This window comes from Rhamphochromis sp. 'chilingali', assembly GCF_963969265.1.
Source record: "Rhamphochromis sp. 'chilingali' genome assembly, chromosome: 18".
NCBI lineage: Eukaryota > Metazoa > Chordata > Actinopteri > Cichliformes > Cichlidae > Rhamphochromis > Rhamphochromis sp. 'chilingali'.
In genome coordinates, this window is record NC_137945.1 from 13,578,785 (window position 1) to 13,600,256 (window position 21,472).

At 42.4% G+C, this 21,472-nt stretch overlaps 1 protein-coding gene across 7 annotated transcripts in view; it reads left to right on the top strand.

The window, feature by feature from the left end:
* The window catches only part of myom1b (myomesin 1b), a 36,522-nt gene that overhangs the window by 6,616 nt on the left and 8,434 nt on the right, over positions 1-21,472 (top strand). For 5 of the 7 annotated variants that reach the window (XM_080865793.1, XM_080865798.1, XM_080865795.1 and 2 more), the window contains 25 exons: positions 1,262-1,350; positions 1,593-1,634; positions 4,138-4,152; positions 4,691-4,852; positions 4,982-5,143; positions 9,712-9,853; positions 10,081-10,280; positions 10,488-10,541; positions 10,870-10,994; positions 11,119-11,302; positions 11,520-11,694; positions 11,772-11,893; positions 15,180-15,650; positions 16,744-16,940; positions 17,030-17,156; positions 17,674-17,858; positions 17,954-18,068; positions 18,149-18,305; positions 18,390-18,496; positions 18,595-18,639; positions 18,735-18,871; positions 18,961-19,105; positions 20,443-20,502; positions 20,776-20,843; positions 20,938-21,051. In XM_080865793.1, coding sequence (XP_080721919.1) covers positions 1,262-1,350; positions 1,593-1,634; positions 4,138-4,152; positions 4,691-4,852; positions 4,982-5,143; positions 9,712-9,853; positions 10,081-10,280; positions 10,488-10,541; positions 10,870-10,994; positions 11,119-11,302; positions 11,520-11,694; positions 11,772-11,893; positions 15,180-15,650; positions 16,744-16,940; positions 17,030-17,156; positions 17,674-17,858; positions 17,954-18,068; positions 18,149-18,305; positions 18,390-18,496; positions 18,595-18,639; positions 18,735-18,871; positions 18,961-19,105; positions 20,443-20,502; positions 20,776-20,843; positions 20,938-21,051 — 3,400 coding nt within the window. The remainder of the gene's footprint in view (positions 1-1,261; positions 1,351-1,592; positions 1,635-4,137; positions 4,153-4,690; positions 4,853-4,981; positions 5,144-9,711; positions 9,854-10,080; positions 10,281-10,487; positions 10,542-10,869; positions 10,995-11,118; positions 11,303-11,519; positions 11,695-11,771; positions 11,894-15,179; positions 15,651-16,743; positions 16,941-17,029; positions 17,157-17,673; positions 17,859-17,953; positions 18,069-18,148; positions 18,306-18,389; positions 18,497-18,594; positions 18,640-18,734; positions 18,872-18,960; positions 19,106-20,442; positions 20,503-20,775; positions 20,844-20,937; positions 21,052-21,472) is intronic. The other 2 variants (XM_080865796.1, XM_080865797.1) reach the window with 2 other exon arrangements.

Below are 21,472 nucleotides of genomic sequence, written 5' to 3' on the forward strand. Positions count from 1 at the left end.
CAAAGAACTTGTTATGATTACATACTGAAAATAAAGTTTATTTAATATCTTCACTGTTTTCCAGTGACTGACACAAAATTGGGTTGAAATAAAGAAGTTTGTTGGGGGCAAAATATGATAGGCTGACACTGATGTTCCTTGGGCCTCGGTTTGTAGTATATGTATTAAAAATACTTTGTTAAAATTAAAATATTTACTTTGAAATTTAGGATTCTTTAAACTGAGTGTTATTTTTTAAAGTAGGCATCTTGCCCTGGATTCAGCATTCAGCCATATATGGACTTATGTGTAAATGACTTAATCTACAGGCCCAGGGTCTTGATAACAAAGAGGTGGTCTAAGGATAGCTAGTCTAAGATAGTAGATGTAGCCGTATTATGTAGAAGTTAGTCTACATCAGATGCACCCCATCTCTGAGTTGAGCTTCATGTTTGATCACTTGTAGCACAACAATTCACTAGCATTAAGATTACATGCAGCTTTAAATATAAATTCAACCACTACTACAAGCTGTTATTCAGTTTAACGGATATCTGTTACATTCAGTGGACAATGTTAAAATGTTTATCTAATAACATGGCCTGTTTAATAATGCATCATTCAAGCTAAAAATGCTGCTAATGCTAGCAGGTTCAGTGAGCAAGCTGTACTCTTAAACGTTATGAGCATAGAAGACATACACAAATACTTTCTAGTGCAGGCTAATTAAATAGTATAAACTTGACTCACCAAATCACCAAAACTGGAGGACTTTTAGGACAGCCTATATCTGTGTGTTTTCTGTAATTTTATACATTTATCTCTTACAGTTTAATCCCAAAGCAGCATTTCTTTATCACATAGAAAACCTATGATGTGCTGTTGAAATTGCATTTTCTTAAATTAAAACATCTAGGGGGAAAAAGTGTCATAAAATTGCTTTACTTTATTTATTCTTTTTTAAACTACTGCTTATCCATCAAATTAGTTAACCTTTCTTGCTAGTCTGTCGGCACGTCACACATCGGATCACTTCATGTACAGAAAGCCACAACACCTAATGCGTGTGACATCACCAGCGTGTCTATTTTTTGCCAGAGTATTTCTGGCCAGGAGTGATGGAACGTTTTACAGTTGGGCTCACATAGTTGGTATTATTTACATGGCTGAAAGGAATTAGGTTGAGCTGGGGGGAGGGGCACCGTACACATGAATCCTTAACACAGTACACCGAACATGTGCATATCATGGACATTGATCAGCTGATGCTCTCCTCTTTCAGATGTGATTTTGATGATACAGCTCAGTATCGTGTCTCTGCCATGAACTCCCAGGGAGAGCTGTCTGCATTTGCCTCCGTTGTTGTCAAGAGTAGGTTTCACCCAATTCCACAGCTAATGCCAATATGCTCATGATCATCAAAAACATATATAAAAAAAACAACTCAAGAGTAATTATATTTTCCTAATTAACTGTTTAAAATTAGTGTGTGACAACTTAAATTTGCATGTGTGTGAAATGAAAACAAAAATTCTCTCCATCAGTGTGATAAAGTCATACAACAATCTGTAAACGTGAAATGTATTAAAAGTGCCTCCTGCTGTTCTTCATAGGGTTCAAAGGTGAAATGGATGAGTTCCTGCCAGCACCCAGGCGTAAGTTGGAATTTACTGCCAGTTTTAATTCATGAATGAACTTTTTTCAGGCCACTGGAAAGTAAAATATGTCAATAAAGACTCTGTGGCATGAATAAGGCACGGCGGGACCACGGAGCGACGTTCAGAGCCAACTTTATTTGATTCACGTCACACCACACCACCACCAACCCCTGAGTCCCCGTGTTTTAACACGGCGGGCGTGATTGCGGATGCCGTGCAGGTGCGTCCGCACGGCCCCGCAGACCACGCCCCACCACATACCCCCATCGCCCGATTGAGGCCGGGGAGCAATCTGGCCGAACCTACTCCCCCCCCCCCCCGCGAACTGGGGCGGGACTCGGCCCCTACACATCGGCGCCCCAGCCCCTGACCAAGCGACGGGGAAGCGTCCGTTCTGGTGGCCGCCCGCGCATCCAGCGGCAACGGCGAAGCTGGTCCGGAGGTCGGCCGCGTAGCAAGCGGACACGGCCCCACAGGCATGGCCGTGCGCTCCTGCACACAGGCGGCTGGGCAGACGTCAGGCGCGCAGAATCGACTGGTGGCAGCGAGGCTGGACTAGCCAGCCCGCCGATCCCCGGCCTAGCGGGGCTGTCCCGCTCCTCTGCCTCCAACTCCGGCTGCACAGGCTGCCCTGGAGCAGGGACCTCCGTCTCCCCGCACAGCTGCTCCGCCACCGCCTCCGCCACTCCCGTTTGGAGCGGCTCCCCGCACTGCGCCTCCGCCCCCAGCAGGCACAGCCCCTCGCCCACCTCTGGGTGGAGCGACTCCTCTGCCTCCGGCAGGTGTAGACCCTCGCCCGCCTCGTCCTCGGCCTCCGATTGGAGCGGCTCCTCCACCGCTCCCGGCAGGAGCAGCCCTTCACCCGGCTGCTCCTCCTCCTCCGGCAGGCTCGGACCCCCGCGTGGCTCGTCCACCACCTCCGGCTGCCGAGGTGACCCACACGGCTCCTCCACCGCTTCACTGTCCTCGGGACACACTTGTGGGGGTGGCGCCCAGGCCCAGAGCAGCGCTGCCAGCTCTGCCATCTTCCCCAGGTGGCGTTCGCTCTCCTTCCGCAGCTCTTCCTGTTGGCGACGCACCTCCGCCGCCTGCTTCCGCTGGGTGGCCGCTATTTCGGCCACCCTCTCGGCCAGCTCTTTCCTTTCCTGGCTCTGATAGGTACCCGCCATGCCGCCTCCTGGGTTTCGGCACCAATGTGGCATGAATAAGGCACGGCGGGACCACGGAGCGACGTTCAGAGCCAACTTTATTTGATTCACGTCACACCACACCACCACCAACCCCTGAGTCCCCGTGTTTTAACACGGCGGGCGTGATTGCGGATGCCGTGCAGGTGAGTCCGCACGGCCCCGCAGACCACGCCCCACCACAGACTCTAAACAGCAAATTGCTATACTAGCAAATAAGCGGATTCTGAACAACATTTATCTTCTTTTATAAAGTCCTTTCATTGGAGCTGTGTTTTGGTCTCCTCCAGTCTTTGGAAAAAAATGATGCAACAGTTACGCTACAGAAAACAGTGGGTGGAGATCTTGGCACGGCCAAAATGACTGGGATCATGTGCAATGAACTTGTGATCTTGCTGCTTTTAAAATGGTGGTTATGAACATGACGATTAAGGCCTGTTAAAACACTCATGGTCAGTTGTATTTAAAGCAAGGTTGGTGCATCCAAACAGCAATAAGATAAAATCAGTCTGCTATTAGTCTGCAGTCAAGTATCAAGCTGGTATTTGAATGCAATCTGCTTTTGATAACACAGCAATTAACTGATACATCAGCGAAAGTCACAAATTATTTTTCATTTTTCAAATGAGTGTAATTCAGTTTTATTTATATAGTGCCAAATCACAACAGCAGTCGATTCAGTGCTCTTTATATTGCAAGGTAAAGGCCCTACAATAATGAAGAGAAAATCCCAACCACCAGAAAACACTACTCTATAAGCAAGCATTTGGCGAGAGTGAGAAGGAAAAACTCCCTTTCAACAGGAAGAAACCTCCAGCAAACCGAGGCTCAGGGAGCCATCTGCCTCAACCAGTTAGGGCTGAGGGGGAAGAGACAGGACAAAAAACACAGTGTGGAAGAAAAGTTCTTTGAAATTTGTATATCTATTGCCTTCTACTTACACAAAAATTCACATCAGCTAATTACAATCAGAGTCCAGTTGGCCATTACAACTACTTGCAATCAGTTTTTGACATTAAATGAAAAGCAAAGCAATCACTGGGAAAACGCAGATTTTTTCCTTCTGATTGCCATTTTTTTCCATGGTGTGTAACTGGGCATGTACCATACAGTTTTTTATTAATGAAACAGATGCCTGCAACATGATTGATGATCGTCCAGTGAGTCCAAATGGATTTAAAAGCACAGCATAGTAAACAGCTGTGTTATAAATCTAACTAACCCCAGTGGGGAGCAGGGTGGTGGGATGTTTGGAGAAGAACAATGGGCGCTATTGCATTAACATTTTTGTTGTTGCTTTTTTGACAATGCAGGGGCCATTACTGAAGGTAACAGGGTGTCGGGAGTGTGGTCTGAAATCGATTTTCTCCAAGCATGGCCGTTTTTGTCTGAATAGAAAAATCCACAGTAACATTCATAATAGTCTAATTAAACTGCAGATAGTAAGTGTGCAAAAATGTACTAATTTTTTAATGCATGAAAACATGAATTATTTCAGCAGTTGTTTTTGTGAGAGCTGCAGTGAAGTTTTAGAGTCCCCCTTTTGGTCTGTATTTGTGTTTTTGCCCTTTATCCTTTTACATCTTATACACGCTCACTTTTCCACCGTTTTCCATCTGGGTGCAAAACTTTGATAGTTGATGTGTGCAACACCTGTAGTTCCACTTAATTCAATCTCAGTAGTCTGAATTTGCGAGATTCTTTATATATATTTGTGTGTGTGTGTGTGTGTGTGTGTGTGTGTGTGTGTGTGTGTGTGTGTGTGTGTGTGTGTGTGTGTGTGTGTGTGTGTGTGTGTGTGTGTGTGTGTAAACTGTTTAATAATGATACCAGCCAGTGACTTTGTTGTCACATCCTTTTGTATAGTTGGCCCAGTTTCCGAGTACGGCATCACCTTCCAGACTCACATTGTTGATAAATTCGGTGTATCGTTTGGAAGGGAGGGTGAGACCATGAGTCTGGGGTGTACAGTCATCATCTACCCTGCCCTGCATCGCTACCAGCCAGAGGTGGAGTGGTATAGAGATGGTAGGAAGACTTACTGTGATACTGAACAATGCCCGTAATGTACAGTTCTTGTAGATTTAAATCAGTTGTTCTCTGTACTGTAATATGTTTACTTCTCACCTTGCTAATACTTAATGACCTGCACTCCAGATGTTCTGCTGTCTCCCTCCAAATGGACTCACATGCACTGGAGCGGAGATCGAGCCACCCTGACACTCACGCACCTGAACAAAGAAGACGAGGGCCTCTACACCCTGCGCGTCACCACCAAGTCTGGATATGAGACCTACTCAGCCTACGTCTTTGTCAGAGGTAGGTACATCCTCGCTGAACGGTTTCTTGTCATTAAGTCATAATTATTCTATTCAGATTATCTTTTGACTGATTTAGAAATTAGGCTTTATCTTCATCTGTAAACATGCCATTTGTTTGGTCCTATGCTGCCAGCTGAATCTGGCACACATGCACAGATTCACAGAGCATGCACAAAAATATCCTCCAGCTTTAATCTCAGCTGTTTTGTCCAAATAATCTTAATAATTCAGATCCAGGTTTGAGTTTTGAGTCTAAACTAGCTAAGCTCTGAAGGTTGGTCCTGCTGACCAACCTTCATACATCACACAAGATTTAGTATATTAGTAAAATTATAAAAACTAATGTTATATATCTAAGATGTGTTCACATAGATATTTCTACTGTAGTTCTTTTACATTAGTCAAGTGGACTTCCTTAAAAAATGTTTTTAAAGCCTATCAGATCTAGATCAAAGTCACAACAGATTAAACCCTGGCACCCGATGATGCAATGGCATCTAAAAGTCAAAGTGTTTGGATGTTAGTGATGGTTTTAAATAGGATATCTCTAATAGATACACCACTGAGTGGCAACTCTCTGGCATCTGTTTAAATAGCATGGAAAAATAGGTCACCACAGCTTATCTTTGCTGCCTTCAGAGACAATCTGACCTTTGAAGCTTCAGCTTCTACATAGGAACCATGCTAAGTATGAGGAGGCTGAAAAATATCCTGCTCATTCTTCTGTTATAGTTCAGGGTCATTTGGTAAAGAAGAATCCAGGTACAGTCTCCACAACAAAACACTAGACGATCATGGCTGCAGCCATGCTATTCTTAGAGAGCCGGTGCTTAAAGAATGGAGAACACAAAATTGGTCCAAAAACCTCTCATGTTCAGCTGTTTTTTGTAAAAATATAACAATGTTAGCCTTTTCTGCAGCTATGGGGCATATATGGTATCACTCTTGGCTGGAAGCAGTGCTTAACCCTCCTGCCATCCTTTAAAAAACTCACACCCATCACCCTAGGGACCATTCTCAGCCACGCCATAAAAAGACCATATATCCATATTTTATTCCACTTTAAATTAGCCAACCTTGTAAAACTACTTCTCCCTGAAATATTCATGTAAAGTTTTAATTATATTTTCGTTGTTTTAACCCTTCAAATCCCAGTGTTATTACATGAGCGCCCTGTGTTATAAGCCCCAAAAACCAAAAAACGAAACTAAATATTTCCACAAAAAACCAGTTGAAGTAATATGTGATTGTCATTATAAGTAGGCCTTTAGATGGACCAAAGATTGGCACCAACATACATTTTGACCTGCCATTATTTTTTTTGCATTTTTTTTGCAATTTAAAAATTAAAACTTCAAGGCCCTGAGTCTTCATTGACATCCAAGAAAAGAAGAAAAAATAAAATCATATGATGATAATTTGGGGTTGAAAAATAGCGTTTATAATGGAAGTCAATGGGCAGAAAATGGTCCCCAGGGTGATGGGTGTGGGGATTTCTGCTGCTCAGCCATTTTAGGCTGATTTAAGGAATTCACACTGGAATATTAACATTGACAGGTAAAAACTATCCTGTGGCAAGTTTGGTTATATTCCACTGAACACAGTGGAAATGGCAGCCATTTAACACATAGCAGTGGCACAAAAAGGTCCCAAGAAGGCAGGAAGGTTAAACAATGGAAAAAACACAAACTTTGTCCTAAACCTCTCATGTTTAACTGTTTTCCACTTTTTCTTTGGTCATTTTAGCCTTTTTGGCCAGGGTGAAGGGAGTATCTGCCATCAAACAAGAGGACAGCCGCATGTAGCTATGATGATGTTTGCTAGTTCACCTTACCTGCATTAATGTAATAACGTGGTTAGCCTACTCAACGTAAATTAGCTACTCACGCAGAGAAGAACTGCTGCTGCTGCCACCATCATCCGTCATCATTTCTGCTACACTGGCAGGGCTAGGGGCGAGGACTCTCCTCTTCGTGTTTTTGGGGGATGTTGCATAACAGGCAACCCACCCGCAGTAGATGTGCTCGGTGTGAGGTCTCGCAGCAAGCTATCAAATACGGCGCATTTCTGGGCTTTTAAAAAAAACGCTATGCGTCGCCAGGTGTTTCATCGGATTTGAGGTGTTACCTCCTTTGACAGTATCACAGTATCAGCTTAAAGCACTTGTTGCAGGCTGCTGAGTTTGCATATTTTGCTATGAAGTACAGCCAGACTTTTGACCGCTTCGCCTTGGACATTTTTAATCTGTAGCTCTGCTCTAACAGAACGTACGTGGCCCCGCCTACTATCCTCGGAAACGTAAAATGATTGGCTAGAATCAGCTCAGGAAAAAAAAGCACCGAAATAAAGCACCGAAATGTGCGCTGCTTTTCGGTCTGGTTACTACCGTTTATGTCAGAACTGGTGCCATCATGGCACCGGACACCGGTACCCATCCCTAATGACAAGTGAAATCTCCTGCAGCAAGCTTAAACATGTGAGAGGTTGATCGCGCAGAGAATCGCTGACCGTTATGTGTGTGTGCGTGTAAAAGCAGCAGGATATATATTTTAGTTCTGCTGAGCCAAATAAGACAGGTCAGGGTGAAGAAGTAACAGCCAAAGAAAAGCTTACCACAAAACGGAAAAGTTATGACAAATCAGACTATAAGGCAAAACGAAAGTGCAGCTTTATGGTTTCATGGACAAAAGAATTTCTGTGGCTGCAATATGACGAGCTATATAACCGGGGCTGCACATAAGTGGTCCGCAGGTGCGCATTCGCTGTCAAAATTAAAAAAAAAACGCGCACAAGATATGAAGTTGCAACGCGTGTTTGCATACATAAGATTTTCTGGAGGAGGACAGACATTTGTTTAGAACTCTTAAAGATGTCGAAGAAGCTCCTTTAAGCAATTACTTTGGTGTTCCTCTACCTCCAAAGAAATGTCAGAAGGAGTCCGAACCACAAAAGAAGCGCGTATTCTCGGAAAAGTGGTTGCAGGAGGTGAGCTGGCTTCAAACAAATGATGAACGCACAGAGATGTGGTGCGGAATGTGCCGTGAAAATCCCACTCTAGCAGACAAAAACAGTGCTTTTTATATGGACGCAAACGCGCGTTGCAACTTCTTATCTGGTGCGCGTCTTTTATTTTGACAGCGAATGCGCACATGCGGACCACTTATGTGCACCCGTGTAAATAACATAATGTTCTGCCGGGTGTGTTGTTGGTTTTCTCTCGATTTCTGAGTCGACAAGCGCCTTTGTTACTGGGACCAGTCATTTTAAGAAAGGCCCCATTAGAACCCATGAGAAATGCAAGAAATGCATTATTGCTCAGTCTGCAATATCTTTCCCAGAACAAACACCAATTGCAAATAACATACTAAAAATAAACCTGAAAAATCTATTTAGAACAGCGTACTATGTTGCAAAGAGTGAACTACCACTGGCAAAATTTAGCAGACTTTGCAAACTTCCAAAGGCAAATGGCCTAGATCTTGGTTCCACTTGTCTCTTACCCGTGACTTCAGTGGAAATTTCAAATTCAGGATCTGACACAGACTGATTCATGTCCTACACAGTTCTTACAAGTTCATAGAAATTTCTGTTCAATTAGAACCAAGTATTTGAGTTGATGATTGTAATTTTTATACAATGTTGTAATTTGTTTTTCAACAATTTTTTGATTAATGTTTTGTTTCCTTTACAATATTATACTTTAATGTATAATACTGTAAAGGAAACAAAACATCAATCACAAAATTGCTCTCTTTTTTATTCGGGCTACTTACATTTATTTTGGGCTACCAAAAACTGAAGAGTCCCTGCCCGAAGGGCTACCAGGGATTTTGAAATTTTGAGAGCCCTGAGATATATTTATTTTTTTAATTACTTTTGTTTCAGCAACATTAAATTTAAAAACTGTACTTTTGAGTTAAAATATATATTTATAATTTTAATAAATGACAAATTAAAAAGGCATGAACATTTTTTTTGTATCGAAAAAATATCGAACCGTGACAACAAAGTATCGAACCGAACCGTGAATTTTGTGTATCGTTGCACCCCTAGTAAATATCTGCTTTAAGGAGGAACAACAGATTCATTTCAGTGCTCTCTGGATAGCTGTGTGAGCCAATGAACAACCAAAATAAAAAACAAACACAAAGTGAATATTTAATTTTACAATATACAAGGATGTAAATTCCAGACGTTATTCCCCCACATATCCAGTTTAAAATAAATCTGTCTCTCTATTCTAAAACCTTTGTCTCTTTCCTTAGTGTCCTGACTTTACCTACAGATGACAGGCATGTTTGCTTTATTTAAAAGTCACCTCTTTTATCCCTTTTCCCTTCAGCGCAGGCTTGTGCTAATTCTGTCCTCCTGCTTGACCTGAAATATTCCTGGCATTGAACCCTGCAGCTGCAAAGTTCACCCACATGGTCCACTCGCTATAAATCAAACATCCTGTCAATTTATTGCAAAAATAAAGCTGAGCTAAAGCTGAATAAAACAATAGAACGTGCACGTTCAGAGAGCGCGCTCATACTGTCCTGATGATATTCTTCTTGTATCTGTTAGATGCTGATGCTGAGGTCGAAGGAGCTCCTGCAGCCCCTCTGGATGTGCGCTGTTTGGATGCCAACAAGGATTATATCATTGTTGCATGGAAGCAGCCAGCTGTTGATGGTGGCAACTCCATCCTGGGCTACTTTGTGGACAGGTTGGTCAATGCGTCGCTTCCTGCTACTCTAACCTCCAAAGCTAAACTGGATAGACACCACAGAATGAGCTATCAATGCAAAACATAAAAGTCTTTCTCAAGTGAATGTCAGAGGAATAAGGCAACACAATGTTGGTGATAACATGACTAACAAGTAGTCTTTAGGTGTTTGAAATAAAATCAAAAGTCTGAATGTGACATACTAATATTTTAATGTTTACGCACAGGTGTGAGGTCGGAACCACTCACTGGATTCAGTGCAATGACACCCCGGTGAAGTTTGCCCGATTCCCCGTCACTGGTTTGGTGGAGGGGCGCTCTTATATCTTCCGTGTGCGCGCTGTAAACAAAAGTGGCATAAGCCGCCCATCCAGAGTCTCGGAGCCAGTGGCTGCAATGGACCCAGCTGACCGCGCCCGCATGAGAGGTAGTTGACACAGAGAGGAATTTGACTGTATCGTGAATCAAAGCATCCGATGCACAAACACTCTTAAACATATTTAGGGATTTTGAAGAATAAAAGATGTAGTTTGGGCATTAGTTTTGGCACTGGAGCAAAATATAGAAAACATTTAGCTCACAGAAAATCGCAGGACTGACAATGTGTCTGTACTGATCTACTACATGTTTGCAGGTACTTCTGCTCCCTGGACTGGCCAAATCATTGTCACGGAGGAGGAGCCTGCAGGTAGGAGGTCAAATGCTTTTGCATGATGATTTATATCAGAGAGTGACTCAAGTAGAAGGGGATTATAAAATTCTCCAACTCTGAGTCCACCTGATTCAGGCTTAATTAACCACATTCAGGGAAGAAGAAGCACCTGTGCTTTTTCATTTATGCTCTATTTATTATCAATGTAATTATTAAAAAATAATAAAGAAGAAAGGAATGATAACATTTCTTGAATAGATGCATTTTCCAATAAGTGGTGGATGTGATCTTAATACATCCATCTGGTGTTGAAGGGTCAATCTTTCTTTTTTGGAGACTTGACTCTTTCCCTTTTGACCATCAGAGGGCATTGTTCCCAGCAAACCCTGTGATCTGCAGGTGACAGAGGCAACCAAAAACTATGTGGTGCTGAGCTGGAAGCCACCCGGAGAGAAAGGGCTTGAGGGTGTCATGTACTATGTGGAAAAGGTAAATTATTCCTCCACTTTTCCTCAGATGCACTTTAACTAAACGTTTCTGTTTTCCTGCATATGAGATTGTTACATTGCCTGAGTTTCAGTGACAGTGTGACGTTTTCCTCTTTGCCCATCAGTGTGTTTCCGGTACAGACAGCTGGCAGAGGGTGAACACGGAGATCCCAGTAAAGTCTCCTCGCTTTGCGCTGTTTGATCTCGCAGAGGGAAAAGCCTACCGCTTCCGTGTCCGCTGCTGCAATTCTGCCGGTGTTGGCGAGCCATCTGACCCGACTGAGGCCACCACAGTTGGAGACAAGCTTGGTCAGAAGAGAGATAAACATAAACATAGAGAAGATTAGCTCTTTTAGATATTAAGAATCTTATTTGTCACACAATGCTATCAGGCAAACTGGTCCCAGACCTGTTTTGCAGTCATGACTCCTGCGTCACAGATCTGATGAAACTGAACATTTGCACGGTACAAATATATTATGTTAGCACTGACTCAGCCCCAAAATGTAACTATTCTTGTGTGCAGATATCCCATCTGCCCCAGGAAAGGTTATTCCCACCAGAAACACGGACACATCAGTTGTTGTGTCCTGGGAAGCGTCTTGCAATGCCAAAGAGTTAGTGGGATACTACATCGAGGGCAGCATTGTGGGGAGCAACGTGTGGGAGCCCTGCAACAACAAGCCCGTGAATGTCACCAGGTAAAAATGACCCCTCTTGTTTTCTTTCAGCAATTTCTGATACAAATTCATGGCTGCTGCACTTTCTGCATTTACAGGTTCATCTGCCACGGTCTGATCACAGGAGAGAAGTACGTGTTCAGGGTGAGGGCGGTGAACGCTGCAGGGATCAGCCAGTTCTCCCAGGAGTCAGAGGCTGTGGAGGTGAAGGCTGCTATTGGTGAGTACAGTGGATCCATCACATCTAAATACAACAAAGTAATGTAGTAATCAGAGGACGTTAATAATTCCAGTTTACTGCTATTTAGATTAAGATTTGTTTAGAGATGTTAAAAAAACTAAACTGTTGGTGTTATATTGTGCATTTCTGAGCCAGTTGTGCTGGAAATTTCAACAAGGCACACCTCTTGGACGCACTGAACACCACAGACTGATCACTGCTATCATTAGCAGACTCTCTATGTGGAAGAAATAATGCAACAAGCTGATTTTTCTTGATATTTTACCACGAATTGTGTTGTAGGCTACGGTTCTCTTGAAACATGTCTTCAGCTCCCACACTTTCTCCACCATTGTTCCACTCTGTCACCCTGTCACATTATTCTGCACTGTCGTATGCTCTACCTACCTCCTACCCTGTCTGGCCACATCTCCTCTAGCGCCTCCTCCTCCCTGCACAGCCTGAGGCGGGGCTGGGGGTCAGGACTTGTAGACTTCCTCTAATTTGGGTCAGTGCGATCCAATTCAGCGGTCGTTACAAAGTAGCTCAGTGTCACACATCACCACTATCACCACCACCTCCCCGCATCTCCCCTATCCTATCTCGGGCATAGGATGTGTCGGCAACCCCACATTAGAGCTAAAGGTACCACCATTCGAACCCCCCCTGTTATCAGCTAGCAATGTTATTGTTCCGTTGATCTGATTCTTTATAACTCAATATTTTTACATTATTTCATTCAACTCAAAGTCAATAAACTGCACCCTAACACGTACTTTGCATGCCAGCAACAGAAACAGTGTTACTGTTTTAATAATGATGCTGTTACTAAATTCCTGCACGTGTTCCCTAACAGTAACATCTCTCTGCATTAATACTAACACAACTTTCAGCCTTTGGATGTCACTCATTCACTGGCTGGCTTTGCGCTGAGCAGCATGCTTTGTTATCCCTTGTGAAACACTCTTAGCAAGAATGCCAGTGCACATATATTTTAAGAAGAAAGATGTGTTGTTGATGACACATCCTTTTCTGCTGGAATAATGTGTTACTTCAACACAGTCTTCAAGGCTGATTCATCATTAGAAAAACGAGTTGTGATGCTCATATGTGCAAGGAGACAGTTACTTCAGGGTCCTTAGGGACTAGTAAAGCGCTATATAAATACAGGCCATTTACCATTTAGTTTAACAAATAGATGCCTTACTGTGCCTGAGACTTTGCTGCTTAACTAAATTGTGCCCATAAGAGGAGGATTATGCTGGTTTTTGAAGGAAACCATGAACTTTTGCACACAAACGTCAGATTTGGGCATTTTCACAATCAGAATAGTTTTACTTTCTTAGAACAAAAAAACTAAGATGAGATTCCAAAGGAAATTCTTTTTGGGGGGTATTTTACAACTGTTACTGAAACCACACAGACCGATGCAGCAAATGCAAATAGATTGTTTCAGCACAACAATCAGCAGTTTTTTATATGACAAACCTATAAATTTATACAGCCCGAGTTCCCAAAAAGCTGGAATGCTGTGTAAAACCTCCATTAAAAACAGGATGCAATGATTTTAAAATCTGATAAAACCATATTTTATTCACAATAGAACATAAAAAAATGAGTGTTTAATGTGAGACATTTAATTTCATGAAAAATATTAGTTCATTTTGAGTTTGATGGTAACAGGTAAGTAGTATGACTGTATAAAAAGATCATCTTAAAGAGTTAGAGGTTCTCAAAAATAGAGATGGGTCAGTCAGTCAGATCTGTAAGATAAATCGGTGTACAACTTGAAGTCAAAAGATTCAGAGAGTGTGGAGAAATCTGGATGTGTGCGAGCTTCAGGCCCTCAAGTGGCACTGCATTAAAAACAGACATAATTCTGTCGCGGGTTGGCCTCACTGAAATCACTGTCTGTTATACAGGTCACTAAGCAGAGCGAGCTTGTTATCAGTGCTCAGTTCAAAAGCCTGCATCTGTGAAGGTATGGAGGTCCATTAGTGCCTATGGAATTGGCGTCTTGCCCATCTGGGAAGACACTATAGATGCTGAAAGGTATATACAGGTTGTAGAGCAACAAATATTCCCATCCAGATTCTTTTTCAGGGAAGCCCTCGTGTATTTCAGCAAGACAATGCTAAACCCCACACTGCATCTACTGAACAACAGCATGGCTTCATAGGAGAAGGGTCGAGGTGCTGCCTTTCACCAAGTCAAAACATATTCAACACATCATGAAATGAAAAATACAGCAAAGAAGCCCCAGGACTGTTGATCAGCTAGTGTTCTTTATCAGACAAGAATGGGACAGCATGGCCCTGTTCCAATTTTTTGAGATGTGTTGCAACAATCAAATTCAAATTGACCTTATTTCTTCTTAAAAAGGCACTTTTTCTCAGTTTAAACACTTGACATTCAGTTCAGTTCAATTCAATTAAGTTTTATTTTTATAGCGCCAAATCACAACAACAGTCGCCTCAAGGCGGTAGACCCTGCAATAATGCATACAGAGAAAAACCCAGCAATCATATGATCCCCTATGAGCAAGTACTTTGGGACAGTGGGAAGGAAAAACTCCCTTTTAACAGGAAGAAACCTCCGGCAGAACCAGGTTCAGGGAGGGGCATCTGCTACGACCAGTTGGGGTGAGAGAAGGAAGACTATGATCTACTGTGTATAAAATACAAATTTATGGGATTTGTAAATCAATGCATTCTGCTTTTAATTTACATTTTTTGGTACTGGAATTTTACAATGTGCCACCAAAACACTGAAATAACCTTTGAGTTCACTTGCAACTGAAGGAAAACTCAGAGTAATTAAAACACAGCACTGCCACCCGTGAATTAGATCATGGTGTGCTGTTACATTTGGTCTCGATATACAACTTACATCACTTTTGGAGCTGTAATCTAAGAGATGATGGAATCTGTTGGCATTGTTTCTAAAGTCATGAGTTTTTTCATTAAGGGCCAGAGCAAAGCCGCGCACCCACATTATTGGCCGGCTGTTCTGTGTTACGTGCCTGCGTGCTCTCATAATCCCAATTGAAGCCTGCTAACATGGATGTCACCTGCTGGTCATCTTGTCTTCATTTCCACTCCCAGTCAGATGAAGACATTGTTCTGTATTTGACTGCCAGTTCAGCAAATATTGCTTTTTAATGTTTTTGTGCTTGTTTCTTCTTATTCTGTTCTCTTAATGTGGTGCGATTGAGAAATGAGCTGTGGATGGATTTGTGCCTGTTTTTAAAAAAGCTTCTTCTGCTTTTCTCTGCTAACACCCGTAGGGGGCGGCATCCTACACGGTGTGTTGCCGAAGATGGGGCCGGGGGGTAACGTGGGACAACTAACTGAGCACAGGCCACGCTGGACGGGAACGCATGACACTGTCCAGTTCCCTCCCAACACTATGCAAAAGCGCAATAAAGCTCAAGCTGACAGTGAATCCAGGGAAGGGGCCAGGGCTGCTAGCTCAGACCTCACAGACCCTGACCCCAGGGAGACTAAAAACAAGTGGGGCAAGAGAGGTGATGGGTCCCGGGCCCCTGAGCTGGCAAAAGACATGCACTCAGAGCCTGTGTCAGGCCCAATTCCTGAATCACATACTGACACAATCACAGCTGCACACTGTGACCCAGTAACTGCTGAGGCTCAGGATCAGGCTGTGGAGACAGCTGATGAGCCTGACGCCTCGCAGGCACGTAAGTTCTCAGTAGATGGTAATCGGGAGAAAGCGAAGCCCCAGAGAGAGTCAGCAGGTGAGCACCGAGGAAAACCTTTTGTCAAATCCAAATAAAACCACAAAGAAAAGTACAGTTTTTACCCACTTAAGAGCCATAAAAATATATTCTGCCCTGACTTCACATCAGTTTTGTAGGTACAAATAGTAACTTGGCTCTTTTTGAAGGTAAGTCAATCCAATTCACCGCCAAACCTGGGTTTAACTCATGCTTTCTGGCCGCCACCAAAACCCTAACTTATATGTGTAGTGTCAATCACCTCAGGACCTGCCACTCCTCTGATTACCCAGAGCACTTTAACACACAAAGACACCAAAGCAATTCATGGCAGGAGCCCCTTAATCACACCCTGTACTCGAAAAGTGGGTCATCCAACCAAGAGAACACTTGTGACCTGAGACCTTTTTGGGAGTGCACTCTGGACTTAATCAGACACCCACCTCCCAGACGCTTTGACCACATTCTCACTCCTAATCAGGAGAGGGTATAAAGTTCATGTGACTATTTGTACTCGACAGGCTGCTTTATTATCACAGTGTTACTTGATCCTGCTTTTGTGGAGACCTTTGGCTCCCAGTCATTCCTTTAACCTGGTCTCTGAAATCGCTGTGCCCTTTGTTACCAGGAATACAGTGTAACAAGCAACATGTAACTGCACACTTTCTGACTCAGTGTATAAAACAGTGGTTTCTAAATTAGATTAATCTGTATTTATCTTTTGAATCTGGAACTAGAGAAAAATAATTTAATAATCTTACGGCTGCTGACTTCATAGTTAGAGTGCAGACATAACAATTAACTCCCAAAATCTCAATGTCACTGAGCATTAAGGTTACAAATGTGTTGGGTTGGACGAGATGTTGTTACAGCAGGTATTAACCTACAACTGTCTCTGAACCCACTATCCAGTAATCTTTAACATTGTAAGGAGAGTAACTGCTGGTGAGTTCCTGCTGTAAACTGTTTCCAATAATGGGACACTGAAGCTCTTCACAGGGAAAAAAGAGGTGTGGGAATTAAAAGTATCAAATCTTTTGTGGCGCTTCAGTTTCCCATTACGTCAGTTTTCACGCCGAGGTTTTGCCGTATTAATTTGCGATTTGCGTCTCAGCCTCTCCCGCTCCACCCTATGGCATCACCATCCTGGAGTGCGTGCGCGACTCCATGGTGCTGGCCTGGAAACAGCCAACTTTCATCGGAGGCGCTGACATCACCGGTTACTTTGTGGATTACCGTGAGGTCATCGATGGCGTGCCGGGAAAGTGGCACGAGGCCAACATTAAGGCTGTCAGCGAGAGGGCCTACAGGGTGGGTTGATATGAAAAAACACCATCCGAGCCTGAAGTTATATGTGCTGAATGTGCAAGGGGCGAGTGTCTTTGTGTCTTTGTTTCCAGGTGTCCGATCTGAAGGAGAATAAGAAGTACCAGTTTCAGGTGCGAGCAGCCAACATGGCTGGTGTCGGCATCCCGTCGCTGCCCAGTAATACCTTCCTGTGTGAAGAATGGACCATTGCTGTCCCAGGTTGGTTGGGCCACATGTTTCACCAACTGAGAGAATATTTTAATGAACCATTTGATGAACAAAAACAAACAAAAAAAAACCTTCCAATGCACACTGCTTTATTTTTCTGTCACCGATGTTGCACATAAATACAACTATATCAGAGAAATATGGTAAATGATACAAAAAAAATGAATTATTAGATAATTTGGTAACTTTTAATGTTGAAGAAAGTCACTTTATGTTATAAATATAAGAAAAAATACCAAAACAAATGTTCATCATCCATGAAAATGTCTTAATTGTACATATTTCTCCTGTTTGCCATTTATTCCTGCTGTACCCACAATTTTGTTGTACATGTATAATTACGATAAAGTTCTATTCTATTCTATTCTATTGGAATTGTGAACTGAATATTTACATGTTATAGACACGGTTTCTGACAACACTATCACTTTAGGGATTTACAGAACCTTGAAAGTGACTGAGTAAACAGGATTTGTTATTTAGCCTCAGTCATCTTTCTGGGCTGCAGGACCTCCACATGATCTGCAGATTAGAGAGGCGCGGAACGACTCTCTGGTATTGCTATGGAAACCACCTGTGTACCAGGGCCGCGATCCTGTCAACGGGTTCTATGTTGACATCAAGGAAGCAGATGCACCAGAGGAGGCGTGGAGAGGAGTCAACACCAAAGCCTTAGAAAAGACATATACAAAGGTGCTAATCAGGAGTGCATTTATCTGAGAGATTCCCAAGTTTTAGCAGGATATCACAAATATATTTCAACATTTCTTTCTTTCTTTTTTTTGCAGATTAAGGATCTTAAGGAGGGAGAGAAGTATGTGTTCCGTGTGCGTGCTCAGAATAAAGCTGGAGTAGGAAAAGTCTCAGACGTGACAGAGCCGGTTCCCGCTCTGACCAAACCAGGTGGGATGAAATGATGGAACAAGTGAAGGTGACACTACAAAATTTGAGCAGATGAGATTTTTACCTTCTTGTTTTTTTAGGCACGAAAGAGATAGTCGTAGATGTCGACGACGACGGTGTCATCTCCCTGAACTTTGAATGTGGCAACATGACCCCCGACTCCAAGTTTGTGTGGTCCAAAAACTACGAGGACATCACAGACACCTCCCGCCTGACCACAGAGACCAAGGGAACCAAGTGAGATGGCAACATTTTTAACATTAAGACTATTTGAGCATCCCTCTCACCTCTCATGTCACGAATGCTGTGTTTCCTCTGCAGGTCTAAAGTTGTTTTCAATCATCCCGGGGAGGAGGACATTGGAGTTTACTCATGTCTTGTCACTCACACTGACGGTGCTTCATCCAGCTACACTCTCTCTGAGGAAGGTGGGTTTGAAAATTGAGAGAAAAGAAGATTTTTCATATTACATGATGTGTTGCTTTTCTCATCTTGAATCCTGAATCTCTTCTTGTTTTCTTTTCAGAGTTAAAGAGGCTGCTGGAGATCAGTCATGACCACAAATTCCCCAGTGAGTGCTTCACATGGTATTTCTGCTTTATTTAGTGGTTTGTCATGAACTGGACGGACTTTCTAACTATTTCTTCATCACTTTCTTTACACCAGTTATTCCTCTGAAGTCAGATCTAGCTGTGGAGCTGCTGGAAAAGGGCCGCGTTCGCTTTTGGCTGCAGGCGGAGAAGATGTCCAATAACGGCAAAGTCGATTATGTTTTCAATGATAATGTTGTCTCTCAGGGGGAGGTCAGTGAGAATCTGCGTTCAGATATTTTACTTGTGTGCTCTACCTGTGTTTTAAAGTAAAAAATTTGCTGCTTTATTTGGGGTGGTAGAAATATAAGATGAACTTTGACAAGAACACCGGTGTGATTGAGATGACCATGGAGTCTCTGACCCCGGCGGATGAGGGCACGTACACCTTCCAGCTGCAGGATGGAAAAGCTACCAACCAGTCCAGCTTGGTACTGATAGGGGATGGTATGTTTATTTAAAAAAAAAAAAAGAAAAAAGAAAACGTGACTTTTAATTGTGAATGAATGTGTACAGTCAAGGATAAAAAGCTCAGAACGTTATCCATATAAAATAATTTAACACTCTGCCACGCTGGGTATATTTTGATTAGGTTTGATAGAAAGTGGCAACCCTACAAATTAAATTAAATAATATCTCTCATGTGAAACAACCAAAACGATTTTACTTTCAGCAGTAAAGCAGACTGTACCAGAGGCCATTATGGCTCAGGTGGTGGATGGTTTGATACCTGCTCCTTCCAGTCTGTCTGCAAGCATTATTAAATAAGTGTCCTAAGGCCAGATATTGAATCCCAATTAGTCCTCTTCATGTTTCTCATTGGCATGATCACTTAAATATGGTTAAAGTGGCTTTTAGTAGGAAGCACAAAACCAAATTCTGACCCTACCATCAGAATGTTGCACCAGAAATTGATACATAACAAACCAACAGTGTTTTTCCAATCTTCTGTTGTCCAGATTTGGTGAGGCCGTGCAAACTGTAGCCTTAGTTTCTTGTTCTTAGCAGAGAGGAGTGGCACATCTTCTACTGTAGCCCATCTGCTTCAAGACTGGACGCGTTGTGTGTTCTGAGATGCTCTTTTGCGTACCTTGGTCATAACAAATAGTTATTGGTAAAAGGACTTATATAGTGCTTTTCTATTATAGTTGAGGATTAAAAGTGCTATATAAAAACATTTATATAACATACTTATTCGTCCATTGAGGCAAGCACTTTTTTCTAGTGTTTTCTAATTAACATTCACACTCCAATAAATGCATCGGAGAGCAACTCAAGGTTCAGAAGATGAGCCAGGGATCAAACACACAATCTTCTGATTAACAGATGACCTGCTCTACTTCCTGAGCTGCAGGGTGGCTTTTCTCTTCCGACCTCTAAGATCAAAGTGGCATTATCTCACATCCTAGAGATGGTTGTTTGGGTAAAATCCCACCAGTTTCTGAAAATACTGAGCCACACATTCAAAGTCACTTAAATCATTCTTTTCCATTCTGATGCTTGATTTGAACAAGAGTTTTTCTTAACCATGTCTGCATGCCTAAATGCATTGAGTTGCTGCAATTATTTGATATTTTGATAGAGCAGTTTAACAGGTTTAGCTCATAAAGTGTCTGGTGAGAACTCAACATCTGCAACATATGAACACTAGAGGGCACTGAAACATTTTAGAAATCATGTTGCAATAGCTCCAGCTAAATTCTAATTTCATTTAATTGCACTTAATGGTATCTGTGTTGTTTTAAACCACAATTTATGAAAACTGTCATTTGTGTATTTTTCAGTGTTCAAGCAGCTGCAGAAGGAATCAGAGTTCCAGAGAAAGGAGTATTTCCGAAAACAAGGTAAGCGCCTGAGCACAAGAGTATTTTAATGACTGATGGATCTGTGTTATTCTCAGAGGCTTAATCTTTTTCTTCAACATTTAAAACAGAACAAAAAATATAAAAGCTGACAGTAACTCACACAGAAGATGCTGAAACCAGCAAATTTGGAATTTTTGCTTAAAAGTGATGAAGATTCATTAATCAGATTAACAGCTCTATGAAAATTTTCACAGAATTGAGTTTTCATTATTTGCCCGATTGTCATCATTTTACCTGCGACGTTTGTTCCAGGCCCTCACTTTATCGAGTACTTGAGTTGGGAAGTGACACCAGAATGCTGCGTTGTACTCAAATGCAAGGTGAGCCTGTGTTTTAGAGATTTTACTTGTACATTTTTTTCTTTTTTAATGTAACTGAGCTCTGAAAACATCATCCTGCTGTGCTGGAATTCAGGTGGGCAACATGAAGAAGGAGACCTCTGCACTGTGGCACAAAGACAGACACCAGATCAAAGTGGACGAGCACCTCGGCTTTGCAGAGGGAGTGCTGAAACTGGAAATTGCTCAGGTGAGAGTGTGAGAAAGTGAAGTGTGAATATCCGTATATATGTGTGTATATTTCTGTACTGTATAACCACCTTTGAATTCATTTGCATATATGGCTGTAAATGTGCTGCTCTGTTTCCCTCTGTGTGGATCTTTCTGTCCTTACCTTCCAACAGAGACAGGAATATGTACTATATACATGGAGGGCTGACTGGGCACAGGTGAAAAAAAGTCAAGAGAAAATAAATATTTTCAAAATAAAACAGGAAACAAGCCAGACATTTGAACTGCTCTGTCACAATCTCTGTCTTCTCTTTTCATCTAACCCATCTCTGTCCCTTATCTACTGTATAACTCACGAACCCCTCACATCCCATCGTGTCGTATTGTCTGTAAACGTCTGTCCAATTATGACATGCTTTCCTCACAGGTAATTCAGCATA